The 13,624-nt window shown below is 34.9% G+C and overlaps 1 protein-coding gene across 1 annotated transcript in view; it reads left to right on the top strand.

The window, feature by feature from the left end:
* LOC106867680 (dynein axonemal heavy chain 6-like) overlaps positions 1 to 13,624 on the top strand; it is a 367,549-nt gene that overhangs the window by 270,144 nt on the left and 83,781 nt on the right. Inside the window, exons 65-66 of the mRNA XM_089362433.1 lie at positions 8,017 to 8,143; positions 12,842 to 12,988. Coding sequence (XP_089218559.1) covers positions 8,017 to 8,143; positions 12,842 to 12,988 — 274 coding nt within the window. The remainder of the gene's footprint in view (positions 1 to 8,016; positions 8,144 to 12,841; positions 12,989 to 13,624) is intronic.

Raw genomic sequence — 13,624 nt, 5'->3', positions numbered from 1 at the left:
AACTTAGAAGTTTAGCAAAAGGGACTGATAGAATAAGTACCAAGCTTAAAAAAAAATATGCACTGGAGTCTAAATACGACTAAAAATACAAGGCAGTGCCCCAGCATGGCTACAGTCTAATGACTGAAACAAATAAAAGATAAAAGATGAAAAAAACCCATGACTGAGATTATCTAAATATCGTTGCTTGTGACATAAAATAATGTTTCATTTCATTCATAAGGTTTATAAACAAACGTTCAGAATATCTTATTTTGTCAGATTAATTTGTTCAAATTATGATTTTATAAATTTGCCAAAAGAAACCTTTGGCTGCTCTAATATTTCTTTTTCTCCTATGGTTGTGTGGTTAAGAAGATTGCTTTGCATTCCTGTGGTTAGGGGTTCAATCTCATTGCTTTGCACTTTGGGCAAGTTTCTTCTATGAGGGCAGGCTGAAAAGTTCATAGGCTGATTATGAAGGAGAGGAGTGATGCTAGAGCTGTGAAAATCTTGCATGTGTTAATTTCAACATTTCTTATTAATAACTGAACTAACATCTGACTGTTCAAAGAAGACTTCAAAATTAACCAGTAGCAATTTCTCTTGAAAATTGACAAAATTCGACCTTGTGGTGTTATCAGGTACCAGCAGAAAAAGGGTTTAGCCCCTAAGGACATTCATACTGACATGGTTGCTACATTAGGGATGTCGTTCTGACTTTATCAACTGTGAAAAAGTGGGCAGCTTAATTTAGGAGGGGAAAGGAGAGTCTTGAAGATGACACAAGGTCAGGACGACCTGCAAAAGCTATCACTGAGGAAACATTAATCATGTTCACCACATGGTGATGGATGCCAGATGATTAATCTCTAGTTTCAGGGTATTTGCCCTTTATCAATGTGGAATAGCTGAACCCAGCAGGCGTTCTAATAGCCAATGTAGATTAAGGCTATTCATCAATTTTTTTTTTTTGTTTGGTCTACTGAGAAATAGGGGAATTTGTTGTTTGTATGTCTACTACATAAATTTATGTTACCATATTTTCTGGCATACAAGTTCACGTAATTTTTTTTGTTTATAGTATAAACATTCAAGCATCATTATCTTTCCAAATCTCATGGCATTTCGCATGGAGATTTTGGTCTTCCAAAGTATTTTTGGTGTATAAGTTGACCTATCATATTTTTTTTTTCTCACTGTAAATTTTGAAAATTTGACTTGTATACCAGAAAATAGTGTGTATGTGTGTGTGTGTATCTAACTATCTATCTATCTATCTATCTATCTATCTATCTATCTATCTTTCTATCCCTCCCCCCCCCCCCTCTCTCTCTCTCTCTCTCTCTCTCTCTCTCTCTCTCTATCTATCTACACACATATATAAGTAAAGTTAATCACCACATCAATATGGCTGTCTGATGTTAGTACCATTTTCACCTCAGGCAGATCTTCTGCCAGGTGGTTATATGTGCAGCCTACACCATATATATATATATATATATATATATTGCAAGCAAGGGAGCTAACCTCTCTCATCCTTCAGCAAATGACAGGATTGCAAGACTGACTCAATTTGGGGTTATTTCTGCCCATCCTCAGTCATGAACACCCAATGCTAGAGAGATGGCAAGAGTCCTTTTCAGCTTGCAATGTATAGAAAACAAAGTGACCATAACCCTAACCGTAACCCTAACCCTGTGCAACAAACGGCAGTAACATCAAACAGCCATATTGATGATGTGATTAACTTCATTTGTCAGTATAGTTACTACACTCATCTCTTATTGAGATTTTAGAATTGGCTACTTTGCTTATATATATATATATATATATATATATATATATATATATATATATATATATATATATATATATATATATATATATATATATATATATATGTATATATTAAATCATTTGAGCGAGGTCGTTGCCAGTGCCGCTGGACTGGCTCCTGTGCAGATGGCATGTAGAAAACACCTTTTTGAGCGTGGCCGTTGCCAGTACAGATTGGAGTCTGGTGCAGCCTTCTGGCTTGCCAGTCCTCAGTCAAGTCGTCCAACTCATGCTAGCATAGAAAGCGGACGTCAAACGATGATGATATATAGGTACTGTATGGAGTAAAGCCATAGTGATCATGGCTGGGTTGTCAATTAGTGATAGATGTAAAAAACCCACAAAAACAAAAACCAGGAACGCATATTTTTAAAACATCAAAATCCTCTGCGATCTGAAGAATGCTAGTTATTTTTGGTTTTGCAATATCTATTGTAATTTTTTAAAAATCTTTCTATTATATCACAAATTATCACTCAATCATTTTATTCAATTTTTTTTTTAAATTAAAAAAAAATATCGTAATGATACTATAGCTTAAGATATATTTCCTGTAGGTCTTATTTGGTAAATTCCACTCAAAACATATTAAAGATATTGTATTATCTACACATTATGTGAGAATTTACCAGATAATTTCACTAAATCAATAAAAATTATATAAAGTTTTCTTATCTGGGCATTTCTGCTGAAGTTTTCTTTCTCGACATCAATCTCCTAACTTTATTTCCTTACCTTTAACTGGTTATACTGTACTCCATAAACATTATTAGCTGTTTCCTTGCAACATTTATATACATTCTATCATTTGTTTTTTAACTATATAATTGCTAATTTTATATATGACAACATGGATTTCTGTCCAGTTTTGGCATTTAAATGCTTTTTTGGTGTCCATTTGTTTGTCATTTGGCTGAGATTCTTGTTACCTCTTACTTACAATGCTTTCTTCATATTATGGCAAAAGTAGTCTACAAGGCTTGGCTGTCCCTTTCTCAGGCATAATCATCATCGTCATCATCATCATCATCATCGTTTAACGTCTGCCTTCCATGCTAGCATGAGTTGGGTGATTTGACTGAGGACTGGCGAACCAGATGGCTGCACCAGTCTCCAATCTGATCTGGCAGAGTTTCTACAGCTGGATGCCCTTCCTAATGCTAACCACTCCAAGGGTGTAGTGGGTGCTTTTACGTGCCACCGGCACGAGGGCCAGTCAGGCGGTACTGGCGACAGCCACGCACAAAATGGTGTTTTTTATGTGCCACCTGCATAGGAGCCAGTTCAGTGGCACTGGGCCAGTCCAACAGCACTGGGCTAGTCCAGCGGCAGTGGGCCAGTCCAGCATTAAAATAATCTCAAAGCAAATTAAAATAAACCCAAAACAAATTTTTAAAAATTGAAGCAAATTAAAATTTTCTGAAATAAATTGGAACAATCTCAAAGCAGATTAAAATAATACTGTAGCAATTTAAACACTAGTTATTCAGATGAAACATAGCAGATGTCTGTTTTGACTCATTTTAATTGACGTTGGTTCATTTTAAATGTAAGTTCGTTTCATCATTTGAGTTTAGGCCTACAATAATGTATCTGCTTGTTGATGACAAAAGTCAGTCTCAAGCTACAGTTGCTGGTATTTCACAAAGTTAAACAAACAGGTTAAACCTGTTGGGGGAAACCATTCAAGAAGTCTGCATTTGAAACTTGTATATGTGTACTGTCTGCTACTGAATGAGAAAATTGGGAATCCATAGCTACTGCACATGGTGTTAAAAACACAACAGCAAAGATTTGGATAAACAGAGATTGTGCATCACATTTGCATTGTGGAGGTGTTGAACACAGAACATGACCACATTGTGTCACTTGTTGAAAGGTTAAATGAATGCCTATGATTAATATTGGTTTCAAATTTTAACACAAGGCCAGTAATTTCAAGGAAAGGGGTAAGTTGATTATATTAACCGCAGAAAAAGATTTAATTTGTTTCAGGTTTATTTTGAATTACTTTTTGATTTATTACTTTTTACTTTTAATTTTTAATTTAATAGTAATTATGATACTTTAATTTGTACTTATAAAGGTGTGGAAAAGTGTTTCTTAAACAATTGGAATAATGAGCCAAAGTGGATTATGATTTTAAGATGGCAAACAAAAAACTGAAAATCATTTTAACAACCACTTTTCCATATTTGCATGGATCAAATGGAATTTCTTGAGGCAGATTTTCTATGTTTGGATGCCTTCCTATTGCCAATTAATTTTACAGCTATGGTGATTTACAATTTTTTTTGAGGTTATTTATTTTATGAAAAAATAAGAGATGTTGATAAACTTCACAAAATGATTTAAGCCTGTTGCTTGTCATTTAATAATTTCAATTGTGGTAAAATTACATTTGCTATTGTAAAAACATATTTCAGAATTTTACAACATATTCTATACTAAGGTTCAGTGATTCAAATTTTGGCTCAAGGTTAGCAATTTTGGAGAGGAGTAAGTCGATTATATTGACCCCAGCGCTCAACTAGTACTTATTTTATTGACCCTGAAAGGATGAAATGCAAAGTCAACCTCAGAAGAATTTGAACTCAGAAAATAAAGATAAAATGCTTAGCAGCATTTTGTCTAGCATGCTAACGATTCTACCAGCTTGCCAAATTTTGGCACAAGACCAGCAATTTCAGAGAGGGAGTAAGTTGATTAAATTGACCCCAGTACTGAACTGGTACTTATTTCATTGACCCCAAAATAATGAAAGGTAAAGTTGACTTTGGTGGAATTGGAACTCAGAACATGAAGACAGACAAGATGCTGCTAAGCATTTCACCTGGCATACTAACGATTCTGCCGGCTTGCTGCCTTAAGGTTCAGTAAATTTTGAAAAATAACTGTGTTTATAACTTAGTAAGTCTTTGTCTCCCTGAAAATTCTGTGCACACCTGATATTCTTCTACTTTATGATAATGTTCTGAAATTCTTGAGTTGCCTTACATACAATCATATTGGCATTTATGTAATTTAATGAGAATCTTGACTTTAGACAAGGTTTGAAAGTCTTTCCAATCTTGTTGCCATCTTTAATATGATGTAGCTTTCGCCATCTTCCAACTGCAATCTATTTCTTTGTTTGGTTTTAATATTTGTTAACATTGAAAACCCCAATTCACACCAATATATTGTGGTAAACAGGAGACACTCCCTAATTGCATCATTGTCATCCATTCATTATTCTTTCCTTAACATTCAGCCAGGTTGATATATTCAACGGTTTTATTGAAATTACAACTGTCACATTGTTTGGAACTTTCTATAGACTATCCTTGAAATTTATTAGCATTGACAAAATCTTCATACAAATCATTAATGTCAGTTCTAAATGGCATTCTCACTCAATTGCATTTGTCAGATTCTTCTGTTGGAATGTAGTGACTGAGCTCTGTTATCAGTTTTGCAAGATGATTCAAGATTAATATTCTGTATATCATTAAATTTATTACCACAATCTTCTTTCAGCAGAATAGATACAGGAAGTGATGTAGATTTTTCTTGAGCTATTTTCCTTTTTTCACATTAAACACATTTATTTCTTCCTTAAAATCTATAATTATTTGATTATGACTATGCAGAGCATATTTAAGTAATTCGGTTCAGACAAAAATATCAGAGATAAGCAAAGAGAAGCATCCGCTTGTAATCTGGAAACCTTGAAGTTAAAGAATGATATTTTTTTTTCAAATAAAATAAATTTCTACTTAACTTCTGGTAGAACTTTTTCATGATACAACCATCTGAATTCTTGAGTAATGGGATAAGTGTTCGCGTTCAGATCTGACTGAACAACAAAATTCATTGAAAAGTTTGTTACTTGGAGATTTCAACATTATAAAGCTTACCATTTAAATAATGCTATTCATTCATTTGTCATCATTATTTAGCATCTGATTTCCATGTTTTCGTAAGTTAGATGGTGTAACTGGAACTGGTAAGCCAGAGAGATGTACCAGGCTCCTGTCTAGTTTGGTTTGGTTTCTATGGCTGGATGCCCTTTTTAATGCCAACCACTCCAAGAGTACTGTGGCTTCCCACAATAAAACAAGTGAAGTATTTATTACTTAGTTAGAAAAGTTAATTTATATGAGTAAAGCCACTAGCATTGATGTGTCTTCTCAAATACAGCAAATCACCAAAGGTTTCAGTCACATGTCACTCAGTCACCTTCATGAAACCCAACATCCAAAGATCATGCTTTGCCACCTCATCCCATGCCTTCCTGGGTCTACTCCCCCCATATGTTCCCTTCACAGTTAGAGATTGGCACTTCTTTACACAGCTGTCCTCATCCATATGCATCACATGACCATACCAGTGCAGTCTTCTCTCTTGCACACCACATCTGATGTAATTCCACTGATATAATTTTTGAAGTAAGATTTTCTCTGTAAACAAAAGTAAAAACTGTAATATGGAGTTTTCTGTAAAACCCTATGCAATCTCTAAGCATTGATAGTGCATCATTGGTGCAAATACTGAAGTATCAGTTCTCTCTTAATCTCTCTTTATTGAAGAAAGGAATGTACCATTTCAAAAATACCATTTCCTGGTGTGTCAGTAGGAAATAGTTTGCAGAATAAAATGCAAGCCCAAAAACTGCTCTGCTGGGGACAGCTAGGATTTTGAGATTTGTACTTGGATGTTGAATGTCTTCCACAATAATTCACAACCACATATCGAAGCTTATAATGTGCAGAAAGAGACCATGTGAGACCTGACAGCAGGCTGCTGTCCACTCTCTCAGAATCTACCAGAACCAACAAGACTGAGCATTCTGAGAAGTAAAAAAAACAAAACAATAATAATAATAATAACTATGATTTCAAATTTTGGCAGTAAGCCAGCAGGTTTGAAGGCGGGGCTAAGTCAGTTATATTGACCCCTATTGCTCAATTGGTACTTATTTTATTGACCCTAAGAGGATGAAAAGCAAAGCTGACCTTGGTAGCATTTGAACTCAGAATGTAAAGTCAGAAGAAATGCCACTAAGCCGTTTTCTGGCATGGTAATGATTCTGCCAATGATGATGATGATGATAATAATAATAATGATGATTTCATTTATTTGCCACAAGGGTGGCATGGTAATGATTCTGCCAGTAATAATAATAATAATAATAATAGAACAATACTATATACTATGTGCAAAATCAAATATATGACACCTTAGGCATAATACCAACTTGAACGGCTGACTTGTTGTCTCTTGAGGTCTTTGGGTGAGACTTGGAGTCAACTTGTACAAATACAAAGCAAAAGTCAAACATATAATAATAATAAAAGGAAATCGGAATAGAGTACTCAGTAGAACTGTTACAAAGGGTTTGCCTCCTTGACATGACCAAAATAAAGTATTTCCTGATAGTCGAAAAGAACAGATAGCATGGTACTGTAGGCTGCAGGCAGCAAGCCCACTATGAATGCAAGACTCCAGGAGTTACAACAAAACCTGAGATGAAAAGAATAAAAAATCATAACAATATGTTTGAACATTGGAAAAATGAAATAAAGAAAACAAATGTCAGACAAAACTTTTTGTTACTACTCAAAGTTTGGTGAATATTTTCTGCAATTTCCTGTTCATTATTTTGCCCTCAAATCCAACATTATTTTAATTTATCTTTAGTGTTTAGCAAATATCTTCATAAGTCAGAATGGAATTAGTCATTCACATGTAGCAATATATAACATTGCATGAAAGAATTTTGCATTTAGAAACTAAATTAAAGCTTTAACGAATTACTTCATGGCCCACTGATAAAAACTTGATGACCCAACCATGGGTCATGACCCTGAGTTTAAGAAACACTGCTCTGGAAGTTATTAATGCTATTGCCAGGAACACAAATTGAAGTGTAAGGTCATGCGACAGTGATGATAATAATAATAATAATGCTGCTGCTGCTGCTGATGATGATGATGATGATGATAATAATATCCATTAATATTTACTTAAAGCAAATTTATATATTGTAAATAAAATCTGAGTTCTAAGACTTGTTTCGCAATGCTTACAAAATCGATTTTGTATTTTGAAAAATGCTTTCTATTTTTATTCCTTTTTTTTTTTAATGATAAATGAATATGATTTCATAAAGTAAAGTAACATGTTTCTTCTTTTTTTTATACTTCTGCATTTCAGAGCACTGTTTGAAGAACATAAATTGGTATTTTCATTTTTACTTTGTGCAATGATAATGAAAGAGAAAAACGAAGTCCTGCCTGAAGAATGGAATTATTTTCTGCGTGGCGCTGGGGGATTAGATGAGGTAAAATTCAAATACTGAAATAAATCTCAACCTATAGCTGAGAAGTAAACATCTGCTGTTTATAAAGTTGTGTATGTGTGTTTTTTTTTTTAGTATGTGTCCTGCTAGATTTAGATATTGGCTTTATGGCTTTGAGGTAAACATACGCCTAAAATTCTTAACATCATTAAATTAGAACTTGTCATTTGATAATGTATGGAATAGAATTGGCCAATTTATCAACTATTTTCAATACTGAACTGTATTTAGTGAGATGCTTGTTTCAAATGTATTTTTAGTCTTACTATTTCTAAACTAAAATAATAGATTTTTATTTTTATGAAAAAGTTCTTTTTGCTTTGAAGATTTGTGGAAGATGAAATAGTCGAGTAAGTCTGTTGTAGTTCATATGTTATTTATTGCTTAACCCCAGATTGGTTCTGGTTGAGTAGCCTTATGATCAAAAATATTTCACCTATGATCATCTGATGGTTTCTTTTTTATCAAATATAATATATCTAGTGCTGTATTCTACAAAGTATTCTTCCTTTATTTAAAATGCTAATGAGTGAGATTTGGTTCCTGATGTTTTATACTCTATATAGTTTGTTACTAAAGTGATTGAGTACAAATCTCTCAATGTTTGTGTTACCTATGAACCGTTGAACCGTTTTTATTACTCCACATCCACTGTGGAATGCTCGGCTCATCCAGTCTGTAATGGTCTACGAGATTATAGCTCTCTAGTAGACCCTTGAGGCCAGGATTTCCCCTCCTATCAGTCGAGCCAACACTATCCACCATGACATCATTAAAAAGTGCTCCAGGTCTCAAAAAGAACCAGACTGCCTACACTCCTTAGGAGCATAAACAGCTATCAACCTGAAGGACTGTTTACTCTCGTGGATCACATCAAGGATGACCAACCTACCTTCTGGGTCTAGAAAGACTGTACTTACCTGTAAGTCCAAGTTCTTCTTGACTAGGACCACCACGCCCCCTCCTCCTTGTCAGCTAGGGGAAATAAATTTCTCATAGCCATTTAGAAGAGGTGAGAATGCTTGTGGTTTACTCATCTTGGACTCAGTTGCAATGCATACATTTATATCTCGTGACCTGAGGTCGTTCAAGAGACAAGCTTGTTTCCATTCCGACCCCAGTCCATGTACATTTATACTCCCTAACTTAATCGCCAGAGTGAAAAATGGAAAAAAGGAGTAACTTACAATTTGAGTTTGCGAAGGGGCTGCACAAATTAAGCTGCCTCCCCATCCTTTTCTTTCAATGGTGTAGCTGCTGGGCTTGTTAATAATTTTTTGTCTGCCATTTCAGAGCTGACATCTCTGATATCTTCCAGATACCTTCCCTTCAGCTCCAAAAATAAGCCCGCATCCATTTTTACGAATCTAATATTCGGGGGCATATCTTTAGTTATTTTTAAAACTCAAGCTTTGTGGTGCACTCTTATGATGGTAGACAACAGCTTATTTTTTTTCCATGTAGGAAACAATTCTTTCTTGTGTTTTGGGGAGCAGTTTAGTCAAAGGTTTCTCCATGAGGTTGATCTGGAGAATTTTGTTTGTGTGTCTGTTGTGTGTTTAACTGATTTTTTTGTTTGGGGAGGAGAGTCTAGGACTTGTGCTTCTTTTCTTTTGTGTGATACTGTGGTATATTCCATTTCATCGCTCTTATCTGTCTTTTCTTCCACCATTGTTCCCTCTTTCGTTTCTTTTGTATTTTCCGGCTTTTTGTTTCTTCCTTTTACCACCTTTGCAGCTTTTTGGATATATACGATAGGCTTCTTTCAGTTTCTGTCTACCAAATTCACTCACAAGGCTTGCTCAAGTTGCCATGCAGAGGGACTGAACCCAAAACCATGTGGTTGTGGATGTAGCATCTTACCACACAGCTGTGCCTGCGCCTATGAATAAGTACCAGGATTGAAAAAAAAAGTACTAGGGTTAATTTATTTAACTAAAACCTTCATGGTGGTGCTCCAGCTTGGTTGCAATTCATATGTTATTACATAGGTATTGGCATGACTGGCTGTTTAAAAAAAGTTCACTCTGCAATCATAAGTTCTCTTCCATTGTATCTTGAACAAGTGTATTCTATAATAGCCACAGAACAACCTTAGCCTTGTAATTGAGATAGACCAGAGAGAAACTGTATAGAGACATGTCAGACAGACTGCAACTGTTATTCAAAGAGCCAATGTCATTACATTAATGATATAAGTATCTGTGAAACACTCAATGATTTGCACTCTAATTCCCTGAGTTGATCATTTCATTGATTGAATGACTGAAATACTATCAAAACTGCTGTGCAATTTGTCTACTTTACTTGTGTCTGTTTGGATTTTGCTGGATTCATGTATTCATCATCATAATGATAGGATGTGAGCACACAGTGTTTGTTTGTCAAGGGAATTACGTATGTAGACAGTAATATAAGTAAATTAGAGAATAGTATATATTGACATGAACTTTTATATCCAGGTCTGGCTGTGTAGTTAAGACTGTCACTTTGCAACCGTGTGGTTTTGAGTTCAGTCCCAGTACATGATAGGTACTGTGGACAAGTAACTTTTTCTATAGCCCCAGGCCAACTAAAGATTTGTGAGTGGATTTGGTTCTTGGAAACAGGTGAGGGTTGGTGACAGGAAGGGCATCCATTTATAAATATTCACTTGAATAATTATATACTTTATTTGATAGTATATAAAATGCACATTTCCCCACAAGAAACTGTCTTAAAAAAATTACCTCAGACCCTATATACAGAGCTGGATTCTCATAAGTTAATTTTGTCCTGGTACTTGCTACAATGCACTAAAACCTTTTTTTTTGTCTAAATAGAATCTGCTAAAACCAGGGTGTGTGTAATGTGTCCACAAGTCTTTTATGCCATCAAATACAGTGTGTGTGTGTGAGAGCATGTATGTATATATATATATATATATATATATATATATATATATATATATATATATATATATGCACATATACACAATGCATACATACATACAAAATGATAAATTACTATGTTATTAATGTGAATATTTTATCTGGAAAAATGTGTAAACAGTTTTAGAGTTGGTTCTCTGTTGGCCTGTCTTAAATGTCACTTCACTCGTGATTACATTGCCTACACCATATTGTGTTCATAACAGTTCCCCACCACCACCACCACCACCACCACCACCACCTCCACAAATTGTATATGGCTATTTCCATGGTGCTAGTGGGTTGGGAAAATCCCTCATAATATTATACTCTTGGCACTCTTCCACATGATTCAATCCTCTACTGCCACATTGAATTGATTTTGTGATAAAAATTATGTCATCTGCAACAAAAGCTCTCTTGGGCATTCAATCTTGGATTTTATTATTAATTGGAAATACAAAATGAAACTGTAAAGAAATTTTACCAATGCATCCATTCTAACTTGAATCCTTTGTCAAATCAGTGGCTTTTTTGGCTCAATAGTGTTTGGGTGGTTTTATTTCCTGTAGAAATATTTGTAGTTTCACTGAAAGCTATCTTGTTCTGTTAAAAAAAAAAGAAAGAAAAAAAAAATGAATATATTTAATTTTGTGAAGCTTTTAATAAAGATTTCTTACTTACATAGAACCATAATGAAATGATATAATAAAATTGCCCTCATCATGTCCATCATAATTTCTGTTAACAACAGCTATATATTTTCATTACTGCTTTTACCTACTTGCAAGGATTGAGGTGGTTACCTCCTCCTCCTCGCCGCCACCGCTGTTCATGTTCCATGCTGGTATGAGTTGGCCAATTTGTCTGCCATACAAAAATATTTCCACATATCCTGACCATTTTGTTACCATATTTCTGTTGAAATACACTACATTTGTGTCAACTAATTTAAAAAAAAAATATCAAAGAATTTATCAAAGTAACTTTGTCATTATTAAGCTGGTCTTAGAACATAAATTAACATGAAATTCCAATAGAAAATTTCAATTTAGATCACTTTCAAACAAGGAAGTTTGTATCATAGAATCAAGAATGGTTTCAGGTGTGTTGGAATTGAAAGGATTAAATTTTTGCTATCTGTAAGGTTAGTTGTCCTGAGATCTGACCCCTGACTTTACCACTTCTTCTCTTTATTTTATATCCTCCTGAGTTTTCCCCTTCTATGAGTTCCTTCTACAGCCTGCACGTGGATCATTTTTGACCTACTATGCATTCCTTATTCATATTACATATCTAGACTGTAGCCTTCACCACCAGATATTTTAAGCATCTCAGCAGTGATTCCTGATGGGCCGGGGCTTCCCCTGTCTGTATGTGTGCATACTTATGTGTGTGTCTTTGTGTCTGGCTTTGTCCCCCATCATCGCTTGACAACCAATGGTGGTGTGTTTATATTCCTGTAACTTAGTGGTTCGGCAAAAGAGACCAATAAAATATGTACTAAATAAATCTCGGGATCGATTTCTTTGACTAAAATCCTTCAAGGTTGTTCTCCAACATGGCTGCAGTTAAATGACTGAAACATGTAAAAGAAGAATAAAAGAAGAAACTCTTTTCTATCCATTCATTAGTCTGACAATTAGTTGTATTTGAAATGTTTCTGTTTTAAATGAATGAAACTTTTACTATTACTACTACACAAGTGAAATGCATTGTTACTGATTTCTAATTCAATTACAAGGTCTTTTATTCTTATTATTTTTCATAGGAATACCCAGAGAAACCTGAAATTGAAGGTCTAACTCAACATGCATGGCAAGCAGCTTGCGATTTATGTAGATGTGTGCCCTCATTTGAAAACCTAACAGAAGATATAGCATTGCAAAACCTCCAAGTTCGAATAGGAAACGTTGTGGTATGGAATTGAATACTTTTTGCTCCTTTATTCTTTTGATTTATTCTTTTGACATTATTCTTTATTCTTTTAGACTTTAACTTGCTAAAGTCTTTGGACTGTGGTCTTGCTGGGCCACTGCCTAGATGAGTTTAGTCGATCAAAATAACTCCAGAACTTATTTGAAATCTAGTACTAATTCTATCTTTTCCCCTTTGTTGAACTGCTAAATTATGGATATATAAACCAACACTGATTGTCAAGTGATGAGAAACAAATTCAAACACACACACACACACACACACACACACACACACAAACACACACACACACACACACACACACACATACACACACACTGGGCTTCCGCACAGTTTTCAAATTGCCTCATATGACATTGGTTAGTCTTGGGTTATAGTTGAAAACACTTCTACAGTGGGATTGAACCCAAAACCATGTGGCTGGAAAGTGAACTTCTTAACCACACAGTCTGATTCCAAACCTCTGCTGCCTTGTAGCCATACCCAGCCGTGGCAAAGGCTTCAGGACTAAACTCTGAGGAACATCATGAGTCAGAGCCCCTGAAGCAGTGTGATGTTGTCTACAACCTCATTCTGGCAACTCCTGTGATGATGCTGGTGCCAAATTGTAACAACC

The sequence above is a fragment of the Octopus bimaculoides genome, chromosome 14 (assembly GCF_046866305.1).
Source record: "Octopus bimaculoides isolate indiv1 chromosome 14, ASM4686630v1, whole genome shotgun sequence".
Taxonomy (NCBI): domain Eukaryota; kingdom Metazoa; phylum Mollusca; class Cephalopoda; order Octopoda; family Octopodidae; genus Octopus; species Octopus bimaculoides.
This window is presented reverse-complemented; position numbering and strand designations above follow the sequence as displayed.